The sequence below is a fragment of the Augochlora pura genome, chromosome 5 (genome assembly GCF_028453695.1).
Source record: "Augochlora pura isolate Apur16 chromosome 5, APUR_v2.2.1, whole genome shotgun sequence".
NCBI lineage: Eukaryota > Metazoa > Arthropoda > Insecta > Hymenoptera > Halictidae > Augochlora > Augochlora pura.
In genome coordinates this window covers 5,228,386-5,244,667 of record NC_135776.1, presented here as the reverse complement: position 1 = coordinate 5,244,667, position 16,282 = coordinate 5,228,386, and the positions used below count along the sequence as shown (strand labels likewise).

Genomic DNA, 16,282 nt, shown 5'->3' with positions numbered 1-16,282 from the left:
AATCCTTTCTCGGAGTGAAACGTGCCCTAATCTCTCGGCAGTCGATGATCAGCGGGGCGACACCTTGTAATCTTAAGGCCACTTCACGAGCAGCTAAAGCCTTGTAGCGATTTCGGTGATCGAAGAAGAACGATCTAGGAAAAACGGGCCCGCTTCTTATTCGACTCCCCCAAATTTGTCAGGACGATCCTCGGCGCGTGTCGCGAGGATGGCCAATCAATCCGACGCCGTAGCGAATCCTGTTTTTAGCTGGCTTGATCATCGCGAGAACGGAAAGAAAAAGACAGACGGAAACGTTCTAAGCGGCCGCGGCGCCGCGCGAGAACCGATAAAACGAATAAAAAAAAATAATAAAGGGACAAACACCATTCTCCTCTCCGAATATCCGGCGGACGAATCCGCGCGCGTGAATCGGACGCTATCTCGGACCCGGGACAGCGTGGGCACAGTCTCATCGATTCACACAAAAGAGATTTATTTTTGTATAACAAATTGTACACTTACTTGGTTGTGCGAAATAGTTGGGGGACTCTCTTCGGTGTGCGAGACCGCTGGATCGGATCGACGCGATACGGCGGAACGAGGAAGTTGTCGATCCTCTGGAACGTCGCGGCATCCTCTCTTTCGTTCAATTCGTTTCAATCACTCGTTTATCTCACTGTTGAATTATTGTTCAATTTCACTGATCCGCGAGAATATTACAGCGAAAATTAGTCGAATAAATTCTCAGTGGAGCGACCACAAGACTGATTTCACACATTTTGCCACTTCGAGTTGGGAATTTTCATATTTGTAAAGAGGAGAATTATTAATATTACTTGGCGATATTGTTGGTAATAGTTTTCAGTCGAATTCACAAGATCTTACACTGCAGAGTTCGTAACAATCCATGATGATCCGGTTTCGTTTTTGAAACGAGGGAGTCTTTCATTCTATCACTTTTTTAATTAGGGACTTTTCATTTTTGTAACATTATTTCTATTATTTTCTATTACTTTATATTACTTCGTATTACTCTCTGTTACTTTATATTACTCCCTACAATTTATATTACTTTCTATTACTTATTATCACTTTAAATCAATTTAAATCAATTTATATTACTTGCTACTACTTTAAATCAATTTAAAACAATTTATATTACTTTCTATTACTTTAAATCGATTTAAATCAATTTATATTACTTTCTATTACTTTAAATCGATTTAAATCAATTTATATTACTTTCTATTACTTTAAATCGTATTATATTACTTTAAATCACTATATATTACTTCCTATTGCTTAAAATCATTTTATACCACTTTACATTACCTTCTATTATTTTTAATTTAATAAAAAGCGGCGCGCGACAACCGCGTCGATTTTAATCAGTTGTATGGCGTATCCATGGCGTATTCATGGGGTCGACAATATTCCGTGATCCGTGGATCGCGTCGGCACGATCGCAAGCGGGTAAAAACGGTGCGACTAACGCAGCAATACGTAAGCAGAAAACGATCTTTTGTACACTTCACACTTTCCTGACGACAATGATCCGACGCTGTGTCATTTCGCGTTGAAACTACATACGTATACATAGTATATACATATATACATATAAATATATATATTATAACATGGGAGTTATGCTATTTAATATCGTAAGCTTTTGTATGATAACACAAGTGCGCTCTTCGATCGACACACACATACACACACACACAAACACATCTCGCAGCACTATGACAAAGGAATTGTTTGGAGGATCGGGTTTTCTCCTATATCGGAACGTCATCCTCCTTCTTAGAGTATTTTTTTATCATATTCTCTAGAAGAACTATTCCAATCCTTCGATTTGTAGATTATATTTTAACAAACGGACGCTTCGGTCTTCGAAATATCTGTTAAATATCTTCCAGGTTGAACCTCGTACTGTGTTCGTAACACTTTGCTCCATTAATTATTAGGCACTATAGTGTTCGATGATCACGAATGAATTCCGTATGGTAACCGTGAGATCTGTTTTATTGTCGCTGTAATAGTAATTTTTGATAATCGACTTTTATCTCTGTGTCTCAGACTTTAATTAATAGCGTTGTAATTCAATATTTTAATTCAACCCATTAACTGCCCAATTCTTTTTAATTTTTAATGAGAACAGTTGTGTAAAAAGTTGTCTAAATTACGTATTTATGTACGGTATTTATATTATAATTTAAGAACGAAATTAAGAACATTATGCTTCCATTTATAGATAAATTCTAGGTTTGTTAACTTGATAAAAAAATATAGAACACAAAATACACATCGTCTTCTATAAACAATATAAACTGATACGTACAAAAAGACATTAAACTGTCAAACGCGCGTGATATATTTTTCGTTTAAAAATTCCAAAATCACTAAATATGTACCCAGGCAGTTAACGGGTTAAACGCATATTAAGACTACAATCAAAATCCGAATTGTTCACATAATAAATCAAAATTTCGAGTTCACGAGGAAGTAATTCTAATAAAAATCCACAACAAAAATAAATATTTTCAAACTTCTAAATCCCACTTCAAAAATTGCAAATTATTCTAATAAAACTAGCGCGTATTCCTAGAAATAATTACTGCGAAGCGAACACAAAACGAGGATCGATGAAACAAATGTTGAAAAAAAGAAACACGATTCTTGTATTATCGACTGAGAATCGTGAAATTTGTTCGTGATTTACGCGCAGCTGATTTCCGCTTACGTTTCACCCGATCGAAAAGCAGAGGGGGACAAAACGCGGAGCAGCGAGACAAGGGTGAATTGCGGAATATCGACATGTAAATAAAGTCTCAGACGTTTAATCAATTGTCCCTCCTCTCTTTCCTCGAACTCGCTCCCGTCCCGAGGCAACGCCGATTAGTGGATTTTCTCCGAGTCAACTCGATAAACGCTTCGCTGTTCACCGCTTTCGTCGCGCGCTTCGCGATTAATCGGGACAACCATGAGAGATCGCGTTACGATTGTACATAATGTGTCTACTACGGTAACTTCTAAGTCTAAGCTAACGAAAACGTACTTCCATGAATCTGTAAGCTGTATGATAAAACGGGCGACTCGGATGTTAATTGTTAAGATGACAGTGTAGGGGTTAAGGGACGCGGCGAGCCTCGGATTAGCGTGGCGATTGGTATAGTAAGAAATTTACTATATTTAACAGCAGAGTGTCTCGAGGATTCTTTAATTATTGCCAGGAATTAACAGCAAAACCTGCGCTAAAATTAAAGAAGAATTTTAGAATAAATATTGAGCTGGCGAATAAATTCGTAGAGATTTTGTTTTATCACGAATTGTGTGTTAGATAACAAAGTTATTAAGCTAGTTGAAAGATCATTTTGCACTTTATAAAACTGTTATATTTGCTTTTTTTAATAATTTATTTTTTTATAATTTTTTAGGGTTAAAAGTGCAATATATACAAGAAACTGAAATTAATATTTTCGTCTGTTATTGTTCACTTTTCATCGAGGTTAAAAAAACCCAGAACAGAAAAATAACAGAAATAATTAACAAAGTTTAAAAAAAGTAACTTTGACCTAAATGATCTTCTAAATAATCTTGACAATAAGCACAGAACAACAAACATCAAAAATACTATTTTTCGCCTCGCGATATTCCATTTCTAACTCTAAAAATCTATAAAAAATTAAATTATTCAAGAAAGCGAATATAACCTTTTTATAAAGCGCAAAATGATCTTTCGGACAGCTCACTAGCTTAGTTAATTAATGCGCGGGTCGTTCTAAAACAAACTAACAAATTGAGCCGCTAACTCGATAGAAACGATTTTAATATCGCTAATCCGCGGTAGTCGCGCTAATCCGAGCCGCGTCGCAGGCTGTACATTGAAACGAGTAATTTTCCTGCCTCCGTTTAATCTGCGAGTGGAATTCGCGATTGATTAATATTCATTGCCTCTCGAGTCGTTGATTGTACAGGACCGCGCAGAAACGGTGTTCCAAAATCGAAATCGATTCTGTGTTATAAAATCGAGTTCGTTCGAGCTGCTTCGGTTTCGACGAGCAAAGCTTAGGTTTCTTGTTGGGTATCGCTGTTTCTGAGCTGACTGTACAGGATGTTGCAAAAAAGTTTATTAATCCTGAAATTATGGATAGCTGAGGTCATTTTAAGCAACTTTTTCCTTTACAAAAATTTTCTACGAGGTATCGTTAACGAGTTATTGACGAAATTGTGCTTCGTTTGCTGGTTGGCTGGATCGATTTGCAGCAGAGGAGCTCGCTTCTGATTGGTCAATGTTTTTTCTTAATAATTAGTTAACGCTGCCTCGGAGAACTTTTTTACAAAGGAAAAAGTTGCTTGAAATGACCTCAGGTGTCTTCTATTTCTCGATTGTTAAACAATTTTTTAAACACCCTGTATAGTATGTTATCCGGTGATTTTTAATATTGAACGTTGTCTGTTTCACTCCCTACTTTCAGTCTGACCGAACATTGTTCCGCAATTGTTACACATCGATGCATTGAAGACTCGGTATCCTTGGCTGACGATGTTTTTACTAATCTAGGATTATACGAGATTCTCTCCCTTCTCGAAAACGTTTGCCTAACACGCGGCCTCGTCAAACGGTAATCATTATTGTTAATCGATAAGCAACGGTCTCTCGCAATCTTTATTAACAAAAATAACCGAACGAAAAGAGTACGTCATAACTTTCGTAGAATAAAATAGTTCCAGCGGTATAAGCTCGCTGGAATTTTTTGATTGACCGAAATAAATGAATGAAAAACTTGCCACGGTTTTTTCATTCACCGAAAGAATTTAATTAAACATTCGGCGCCGTGTTTCGATCGAACGGAGGCTCCGGCGACGCTCTTGACGAACGAAATAATTGAACGAAAAAAAGAATTCGCGGGTTTTTATCAGCCGAAATAATTCGATTAAAACCGCGCTCCAATTTTTTTTATTACACGCGACAATTGAACGAGAAATTCGCTAGAGATGATATTAAAGTCCGAATATACCAGTCTTCAATTTGCGACCATTGGATTTTTACCGATCTTGTATTTTGCAACTGTATGATACTAAAAATCCGAACGAATTACATACGATTATGTACGATTCGTATATACCTATGTACATGTATATATACATATACGTTAAGAGTGCGATATTATAGTACTTATAGGAACAAGGTTTTTTAATAAAACGATGGAACCATTCCAGGAACCAATCTACAAATATTTCCCTCCAGGATTAATCCACCAATTAATTAACAGTTATTTTATTAAATATTTTCTGTACAAAGAAATTAGTCGAGAGAATGGATTATAACACTGAATTTAGTTAGAGTCTCTTCCAATCTAAGCAGGTGCTTTGCGCTTCTTCAGTCCTTTCTTCACCTTTTGCTTAAATTCTTCCAAGTTTATATCATTTTTCTGTTTCTTCGGCTCTGGGGCCTTCTCTTCTGGAGGTACATATGCTTGCGCCCTGCGTTCTTGCCTCTTCTTCTCAGCCTCCTCGTGTTTCGCGTCTATTTCCTTCTTCCTCTTTGCTCTCCTCTGCTCCTCCTTCAAGAAGTACTCTCCGGATGCTATCATCTTGTCTATCTTGCTCTCCTGCTGCGGCGGTGGGAACGGCGTGTACGGTTTCTTCTCCTTCTTCTTCTTGGGCTGCTTACGCTTGCTTGTGTTCTTGCTGCTGAACTTGGGCAGGAACCTCTCCCAGTTCTCGTTCTTCAGCTTCGGGTCCTTGGCCAGCTCTCTCTTGATCATCAGAGCTTTTATATTATAAATAGGGTGGATATTCTTCATGGTTTCTTCCACTATCCTTCTGACTTGCTGCAGGCCTTTGTAAGGACCAAGAGCAGCTACTGTTTGTCCTTGTACCAGTACGTAGCAATTAGTCAACAACTCGATGGACTTCAGAGTACATCCGTTAGGTCCGATCAATCTCTGTCTTCTTTTAACAAACTTCTCTTTATTCCTAACAAAAGAGGATATCTTGATGATGTCGGAGCCAGTTTCATCTTGCAGAACCTTCACGGCTTGCTCGAAGGGGACGGATCTGGACATGAGCTTGATCATGTCGCGCGCCTTGATGATAATGTAAGGATCCCATGTTTTCCTCGTCGTTTTCACCGACATACTACCTTCTATCAAGTCTAGCTCCGCTTTAATAGCATGCTCGTCCAATGCCTTCTGCACCAGGGGCCAGTGCTCTTTTAAATACTGTTCCCTGTATTTTGGAAACAAAGTAGCAAACGAACTCTCCTCCAAGAGACGATGTGGATTGTCAAGAGCCTTAAATGCTGGGATTTTCAATGACCACGCGTTGTCCACCGGCTCCGTCGTTTTCGGAATATCATTTTCGGAGTCGCTCATTTTTAACACGATTATTTCTCACAATTTAATCATCGCACTCTACTACGTCAATGACAGCATAACCTCGTGCGATTTAGAGGTTACGTTTACAAAACAGAGCCATGCTTATTGAAACATGGCGTCAGTATAGTGGCGACGATAAGTGGTGGCGACAAGTTCAAACTTCGACGGAATAGGTCGTAGAAAAATTGGTATAATTGGGACAGTCGTGGCTTAAAACTAATGATTTTTATCTGAAAATGTTCCTAATGATTCCTCGCATCGATTATATACCGGCATATGTACTAATTTTAGTAATTACGACTAGATAATCTATTTAAAAATCGCGCACCTATAGGTGCTGAGGCGCTTGATTTGAATTCGATTTGCAATAAAGAATTTCGTTTAAATTTAAAATAATTAGCGAGGATTATTAGAAAAATAAGTAATAGTGGTCACGTACTTGTTATTGCTGCTGTGTGATCAGTATTTTCTATTCTTTTAGTCAGGGAAATCGTTGTTTTAACACTGCACTCACAGAACACCGCACTTCACTTATTTTAGTTCACTTCTTTCGTAGAGGGCGCCACTTCCTTGACAGTATTGGTGGCGCCCTCTTCGAAAGATGCGCTGAAACTTTTCCCCGGCGGCAAGCTTGCGCATTTTATTCTTATAGGGGGCAGCACCTCCTTGACAGTACTGGTGGCGCCCTCTTCGAAAGATGCGCTGAAACTTTTCCCCGGCGGCAAGCTTGCGCATTTTATTCTTATAGGGGGCAGCACCTCCTTGACAGTACTGGTGGCGCCCTCCCACAACAAAACGCTGAACCTTGTCCAGTGGCGAAAAACTTGGGCGATTTATTGTAGATGGTGCTATAAAACGTTTAAAAATTATTACAGAGGGCAGCACCTCCTTGACAGTACTGGTGGCGCCCTCCCACAACAAAACGCTGAACCTTGTCTAGGGGCGAAAAACTTGGGCGATTTATTGTAGGTGGCGGTACGAAAATTGACATTTGAATTCTTGTTTTGAAGTTCGTAATAATTGTTGTTGTGAAAAAGAAGGTGTAAGTAATGAATATTGTTTTTTTCGAAGCTGATTGTTGAAGGAAGCAACAAAGAAGAGGCTCCGATTATTGGTAGATAAAGAATTTGTTTCATAATTTTCATTTTTAATGTTATAATTTGAATTGTTTTGTACATTCTCACGTGTATGATTAACGCCAATGTTATTAACCTTTTTATGGTTAAAAATTACAAATTGCATGCTTTGATTTTACTGTTAATATTATTATTATATATATAATTCTTACACTGTGTTTGTTTGTTATATTTATTTTGTGTATTTGGTTATGTTTTTGTTTTCTTTTAAACTGGGATTGGTATCATAATATTTATCTAAATGAAAGAATACTTTACTATGTTCTAGGTTTACTTAGTTGTTGTATATTCTTTCTCAAACATGTGTTTTTAGAATGAAATGTAAGTTTCTATTACTTACATGTTTCACTATCTGTAAATAATTTTTTATTAAACTGAAAAAAGTGCACTTTCTGTTTGTTCTTTTTATGCCATGTGTAATATATAGTTGCAAAGGATCACACATGGCACGGAGATTTTTTTTATGGCACATTAGGTCTCCCTATGCCCCTTGTGTATTTTACCCCTTTCAGAGAGGGGTACCAATCACCCCTTTGATCCTAAAAAAGGGAAAGGGGTAGCTGCTAAAAAAGGGTGCTGCAGATGGCAAAGTATTGACCCAGTAGTTTTAATATATATTTTTAGTTCTGTTAAATTTAGTTTACACAGAGAAAATATCCATTTTAATAATATCATAAACAGATATTACGAATATATTTTGTAGAAAATTAAAGAACTTTTAATGAATCATTATGGAGCCTTGTCTGTGGTGTCATGGTTGCATTCTGGTCAATTTTTTCCCTCGTGTCCTACCAGAATTTATAGGGCACACCCCTTTAGACGTGGGGTTTAGAATATTCTAACGGAGCATGCTCCGTCTTTCCAGCATCTCAGTCTGTGTGTTGTAAATGCTGGCATCCCTTTCCAATGGTGACACGGTGGAGGACGATACACCCTTCCCTTCCGTTCAGCCAGAGTTGGGAGGGCACACCCCTTTTTCTGTGTGGGATTTAGAATATTCCAATGGAGCATGCTCCGTCTCAGACCTGCCACCGTGTGTTTTATAAAGGCTGCCATCCCTGTCCAGCAGTGGAGAATGTGCCACGGGGATGGGCTCTCTTGCCTCCCCACGATTGGCTGAACCTGGGCTATACCCTGACGTAGCTTCTCCACGTAGAATCAGAAGTAGGGAAGTTCAGTTTAACAGATGCTGCTAGTGGATCTGCATCATGCTCCTGTTGAAATGATACTGTGAGTGTTGTAGAGTGCTGTGACAATTTTTTGAACGTGTAAACAACTTTATAATTAGGCTCAGGTAGGTTTAGATTTGTGAAAAATGTGAATATTGTTTGTAGAAACCAGTGTACAGCATAGGCAGGATTATTTTAAAACAAAGGTGTTTCAGTTTTAGTAAAAGAAAATAAACTGGATTTTATCTAGTATAATTCATTTGGACAGATTTAAAATTCGTCTTAGTATCTATTTTAATTTATTTACTTTTTATCAGTTTTTCTTTCTGTTTATTGAATCATCAGATTTGATTTATTAAATATAGTGCAGGATCAGAGGAAAAGTATTATTTCCATAGACAGAAATGATGTCACATGATTTAGATAATGTTTCCACTGAAATTTTTATATATCATTTAGATTTTAGATTAATTTACACTTTTTAGATTAATTTATTGTATTTTTACTGAAACATTTAATTGGTGAACGTGGGTCTACATTATTGAAAAATAATAATAGCAGTGCAGTGTGACATTTTTTAAATGTTCTATTTTATTCGGTTGAATTTTTTAGTGCTTCTAATAAATTAAATTAAATAAATTGACTGAATTGTGATGTAGCCAGCTATGCTCATGGATACTATGAAATGCAGCTATGGAGGTAAGTTGACTAAATGTTTTAAATTGCAAATCATGGGTAGATTTCGCTTAGGATACATTTTAGAATATCTAGAGACTAATAATTTTCTAATTAAGACAAATAGATTATAATTAATACACTGTTCTATGTGTTTGAACGCGATTCCGCACGAGGACGCCACTATTCGCTACAACGCGTTTCTTCTTTCCATCCTTACTTGCCCAGTATTTTCTGTTGCAAAAAATTTATTCATAGCAACTGTGTAAACCTTTTGCACTGTTTTAGATTATTATACCAAGAGAATTACATTGTATTTCAATATTTGATATATATTGCATTTTAATATTTAAATTGCATTGTATTTCAATACTTGGATTATTTTGTATTTTAATATTTGAATTACTTTTTATTTCAATATATGAATTATATCGTATTTTAATATTTGAATTACATTTTATTTCAATATTTCAATTACTTTGTATTTAAATATTGAATCATATTGTATTTCAATAACTGAATTACATTCTATTTTAATATTTTAATTACATTCTACTTCAATATTTGGATTATACTGTATCTCAATAATTGAATTACATTGCATCTCAATGATTAAATTGCATCTCAATAATTAAATTGCATTAAATTACAATATTTAAATTACATAGTACATCATTTACTGTCATAATTAAATTAGCTACCAATTGATTTACCTGCAAGGTACGTATTATACAATCAAAGTACAACCTAGTTGAATTACTATACAATTAAAATACAATATAATTATACATCGAACTTAAACAACGATCTAACGCTATTCCACGTTACAGTATATGTCATATATTTACAATAAAATCGATTAAGGCAGCAAGAATCCCCCCTACCCTTCCGAACCGCTTAAAACATCCCTTATACCGAAACAGAGCGATCCTCCGAGTTAAAAGATCCGTTTGCCTTCGATTCTTATCCGATAGGGTGGGAATCGAGAGGGCGCAGATATATTCGACCCGGAGGCCCTTGTAAATCCCACCGTGTATCGTCCGGGGTGTCTCCGATTCCGAGCTGCTCGGTCAGCAAAGCCGTGTTTGCATTTTCCCCGTCTTTCCGTGTAGCATAGCGGCGGGGGCCGGGTCGCGGGGGGTGGTGTGGTTGCCGCGCAATTTCGAAAAGCCGATTTCAATTCCGTTTCCTTTTACACGGGAGAAGAAAGAAATCTCGAGCGCCAGGCTCGCGGGGGGCAGGGCAAGGGGGGGGAGGGGGGGGGGGGCGGGGGAACGCAGAACGGCCACACGGGATTACGGGAATCGCGTGGACGGGCCTGGAAACACGTGCGAAAATCCCAAATCCTGACGTCTCCTCTGCCCTTTGCATCGATCGTCCCTCTTCCACGCTTTTTTTTTCTTCGCCCGAGCTCTCCACGCCACCCTTCTTTTCGGTATAAGCTCGCGTGTTTTCCCGTGCGTGGTGCGTGCTCCGTCGAAATTTCGGCGGTGCCACGAAACTCACGTCGAAATTATTTAGCTGCCGGGAAATCGATTCCTTTTTTCCGACGATGTTTGCCCGAATTTCTATTGTTTTCTTAGTCGAGCTTGGCAATATTTATAGAGAAGGTATTCGAAGTAAATAGAATATTCGATTTTGTTCAGCTGAAGAGATATATACGAGATATATAAGAGATATATTTTGAAATGTTTTTATTTCGATTATGCTGTGTATAAAATATTTTTTATTTTGGTAATGTTATACATAAAATATTTTTTGAGTTATAGATAAAATACTTTTTATTCTGATTGCGTAAGGCATAAGATAGAATATTTTCCATAGCTCTTTCCCTGCAAACAATTATTATGTCTTATGAATAATTATTATAATTATGATGAAGGTAACTGGAAATAATTATTATAATAATTGTTATTATAGTATGATATACATAATACAATTTTATAATGTCTTATTAATATATAACGTACAATACAATAATGTTCACTATAATAATAATTACAATAATAATTCAAAATAATCATTATAATTATGTTTTATGATATTGAAACTATTTCATGCAATATAGAACCTTATACACCTACCTACGAAATAAGAATTACAAATTGCACAAAACAATACTCTATCTTAAAAATAATACTGTACCAAGTTTCATGTACAAGAAACAGAGATTTAATTGGGAAATTAAAAATGTATAAGATCTGCAGTTTGACGAGTCTAGATTTTCGTCGAATGTCTGGTTGTTCTCGTTGCTCCGCCGCCAGTTCATTTTTCCGACGGGAAGAATTCTCCCAAGAAATCCACGATTCTCTCCGAGTGAGTGACGTCACGGCGGTGTATAACGATGAGCTTCGTTTCCGGTTCCGGTCTCCATGATTTTCGCCCCGTCAACTCCATTCTTCCTCGCGCCGGTTCTCTTTTTCTCCTCCCCCTCCCACCACGGCGGGATCTTCCGTGTCTTTGTACCCCGAAATCATTCTATTTCCAATCATTCCTCGCGCGCACCTTCCTTTACGATTTCATGACTGCCAGGTAAATGCTCGTTAAATTTGATTTTTACATTCGAGATTAATTACAACGCTACGATTATGCAGACTTTTGTTGGAATTTCAATGTTTATTGTTAATATAACTGTAAGCGAAATTTGACAAATTTAAGGACTGGTTTTGAGTATTATAGTTGACATATTTAGTTATAAATATTGAAAATTGATAAAGCTCTGTATTTAGAGCTATTTTTTATAAACTTGTTATCGCGTTTATGACTTTGTCAATTTTTTGATATTCTTCGCGAGATATTCTTATTGTAATATAGAATATTTTGGTAATACTAGCAAATTTAAATAAATCCGTCAAATAAATTCCATAAACCACGATGATCTTCCATAGCCTCATCTTTCATAGTTTTCTATTCTTCTCAGAAAATTCTGCGACAACTAACAGCACAAATTTCTTTTCACCGGGAGACGCATAAAATCGTAAGGACGAAATCGTCGAGTTTTCATTAACTTCGTGGAAGTTCGACAATTTTCCTGCCGGTCCGCCGGTGAATTTTTTATCGCGAATTTGCCGCGCGTACATCGATCGATCCACGTTTTCCGCTCGCGGGGGTAAAAAAAAGAAAAGCCGGGGAAAAGATATTTCGGCTTGGTAGTTTGTTTCAGCGGGCGAGGCACGGGATGTGCCCCCGGTCTCCGGGCACCACGTCCCGAAAGGGTCCACGGTGTTTTTCATTCCTCGTGTGCAGCGCATAAACACATTTTTATATGACACAGGAGTTGATGTATCTTCCCCTTTCCGGGAGCCGGTACCGGAAGGAATAACGCCCTTTGTCCTGGACCCCGGCCATCTTCGTTGATATTCCGACGGTGTCTCCGTCCTTCTGGGACAACCTTGCCACCCCCAACCCTCTCTCTCTCTCCCTCCCTCTCGCTCTTTCTCTCTTTCGCTCTCCCGTGATTCTCCCTTCCGCCTAGCTCGCCGTAGAAGGCGTGAGAAAATGGCGATTCGCGATAATGCTCGTGATCGAGAGACGATCGTCGATTGAATCGCGTTTCTGCATCCCTCGAATTCCTTCCGACGACTTCGCCGCTTGATTTCTGCGCTTCTTGGCTCGCTGTTTACTCCCTCGATGCTTCATTTATCTTTTCTATATTCTATTTCTTTTACTTATCTTTTCTATATTCTATTCTACATTCTATTGTATATTTATTGATTTTATTAGTTTATTTATTTCTAATGAGCAGATTCGGTGAAAGAATTTATGAGATGGTTGGTTGCAGTTTATTTGTACAGGTAATCTTTATTTTACTTTCATATACACTGGTTCTCTATATTAATATTGTTATATTGAGTCAAATAGTTTCTTGTAAATTGCTTATTATTATGCATATTAATCTTCAAGGAAACTGTAAGGAAACGTGCAAATTGACATACCTTTTTATAGATTTCTTTATTTCGTTTCATTCGTCGTAATTTTTCTAATATAAAATTATTATACAATAATTATAATATATATATAAACTTGTAGAATGTTCTAGCTGTGTAATTATTACTAATAGAAATTAATTGCATTACATTGAAGAACGTCTTCTCGAGTAAAATATTCTATGCGATACATAAAAGTAAATTCTTTCGTATAATGTAAATTTCTATGGATTTATACAAAGTTATAAACTTATCTGATTTCACACAGTATTATAGGCTTGAATCATTTCACATATTGTTTCAGACTACTATTTTTTCACGTAGATAGTGTTTAGAGTTGTACACAAATTAATCTGATCAATGAGTAACAATTATAACTCTTTATTTCTGTGTAAGAATTTGTAAATTGGTTCTAATAACTTCTCGCTTGATTATTGTAAATTATAAAGTTATAATTAGTAAAAAGTTAAAGCTAGTCTATAATCATTTATATTTACTTATAATACGATTGTAACTAATCTGTAAAAATTTGTAGTAAATAATGAGTTCTAATTAATCTATAGTAATTTATAGTAACTAACGGGTTGTGGTTAATTTCAAATAATTTTTAATAACGAGAAAGTTATAACTAATCTGTAATATTTATATCTCTCTACATATTATTCTAGATTACTCATAACCCGTTAGTTATTACAAATTATTATATTTACTTTACAATTATTATACTTACATATTATACACTATCATAATTACATTTTGCAATCATTTTTCCCAGAACAATTTATAATAACTACCGAGTTATAATCACTATGTCATCACACCATTTCCCAAAATACTCTTCGAAATACAGTCTTAAATTATTATAATAACACACAGAGCACTCCAGCATCATATCAACCACTATTAACAAATTTCAAGAAGCCTCTTCTCGTGCTAAAATCTCCTGCTGATCCATTTTCGCGAACCAAAAGATTCCTGGAGCCCCAGCGCTTCCTACAAGAATGCCACGTGTGAACGATGGTACATTTTGGAGCGCGTTTAACTGCTCGATGCAAATGGGTTAAAATTTCCTCGGTCGAGTCGTTAAATATTATTAAAGAATGCTTTTAGCATTCGAGATATCTTGTACGGTGGTGGGGGATACGGTTATCGATACGAGTCCCGGAGACTGTCCTTAAATGTGTCGTAAACGAGGGAATAGAGCGAGACCGAAAAACGAGGGAACGGAACTAAACGAGAGGAAAGGAGAGAGATGAACGGAGAAGAGGAAAAGACAGATAGAGAGAGAGAGAGAGAGAGAGAGAGAGAGAGAGAGAGAGAGAAAGAGAGGTAGAGAGAGGGAGAGAAAAAGAGAGGCGACTCTCTACTTTGTAAGGGTGCCTCGCGCTTTGCGAGCGCGGCTCCGGCCAATAAAAACTTTACAGCCGCGCCACCCCTGCACGGTCTCATCCCGTAATGAATGCAAGAAATAATTATCTCATGAATACATTAGTTTTTAGTATCCACCGACACGGACGCGGACCGTAAAACTCGGCATTCGATATAGAACTTTGGCCCAGGATTTTCAATGCGTGCGCCCGGCTCGCCTACGATCCCTCGATCATTAGCCTTTCCCCCACCCTTTTCCACCGCCTCGCCATTAGCACCACCTTGATCGAAACACCGGTGGACACCGTTCGTAACCCGTGTCCCTGTCGCTCCTTATCGTTGCAATCGTTTCTGTTCCACGAACTTTCGACGACGTCTCTACGTTACATCATCCGGACGTTTTTAGATCTCGTTTATGCGAGTTTTGCACGGTTTTTATGCAATCGGTGCGATTGATTAGCTTTTAGTCGCCGATAATGTGTTATACTATACTGTGTTATACTATATTATGGTGAATCATTTTTTCGTATTATCGGCGATTTTTCCAGTTAATTTCGAGCTTTGGTCAGCTATTTTTGAATAAATATTTATTTCGATTTATTAGGCTTCTAGAGGAATACATTTTCATTCTTCCAATATTTATAGTAATTTCACATTTTTAATAGAAGAAATAAAAACGATAGAGTATTATACTATACTATGTTGTACTGTGGTATATTATACTGTGTTATATTATTTAATATTATATTATATTATATTTTACTATGTTATTACTATATTTTTACAGTTAATTGCAAGCTTTGGTCAGCTATTTAAAAAAAATATTTATTTCGACTTATTAGCCTTCTAAATAGAAGTATACATTTTAATTCTTCCAATATTTATAGTAATTTCACATTTTTAATGGAAGAGATAAAAAGGAAACTTTTAGTAATTTTAATATAATTGATGCTATATTAGAAAATGGATTTTTAGAATTCGTTTTAGCTCATCATATATTTACAATATCATATTCATAATATATGAAATATGAAAAAGAATTATTTTAGATCGCAACTATTTCAAATGGATCGATCTCATTTTTATATTGAGTAAACCGCATCGAAAATTAGTTATTTTAAATACAAATTCCTTATCTCCAAACCAACTCAAATTTTTGCATTTCTAATAATATATTTCCCGCGTTTCCAAAACAGCATTTTCCCAGTGAAAGCTAGCTCTCCCCGCTTTTCAACCCCATCGTGAAGCTAACCGCCCCATTTCGATGATGTTCTCTCAGCATTATCCTCCCCCGAAGCGCAAGCAAAGTCATCGCGTCTCTTTACAAACGGTGCCAGCTTTGCAGATTCGGTGTGGTAGGATGGCTCGCGGAGAGACAAGCAAACGTTGTACGTCGACTGCGTGGGGGTGGGGTAGGGTAGAGGGTTGGATGGCAGAGTGATGCATGTGCCGTGTACCGAAAGGGGTGCGCGGGAGGCGGTCGGAGGGATGAGAGGGGGTTGGTGCGGAGAACGTGATCCTGTGACTGATCCGTGAAAGCGTGAAAGGGTTTCTGCTCCTTTTTCCACCCCTTTATCCACTCCACGCGGACGGAGAGGGAGGAGGGAAGGGGGGTGTCGCGAGGCGACGATCAATCACTCCAC

The 16,282-nt window shown here is 37.2% G+C and overlaps 1 protein-coding gene across 1 annotated transcript; it reads right to left on the bottom strand.

Annotated features, from left to right (window-relative positions):
• Positions 1-5,253: 5,253 nt before the first annotated feature.
• Positions 5,254-6,440, bottom strand: Dbe (KRR1 small subunit processome component homolog dbe). The gene has a single exon (XM_078180510.1). It carries the CDS (start codon positions 6,360-6,362, stop codon positions 5,343-5,345), a length of 1,020 nt encoding a protein of 339 aa, XP_078036636.1. The 5' UTR covers positions 6,363-6,440; the 3' UTR covers positions 5,254-5,342.
• Between the last annotated feature and the right edge of the window lie 9,842 nt (positions 6,441-16,282).

Excerpts from the sequence above, each read along its gene's own strand:
- Dbe (XM_078180510.1), bottom strand. The coding sequence starts at position 6,362 with ATGAGCGACTCCGAAAATGATATTCCGAAAACGACGGAGCCGGTGGAC.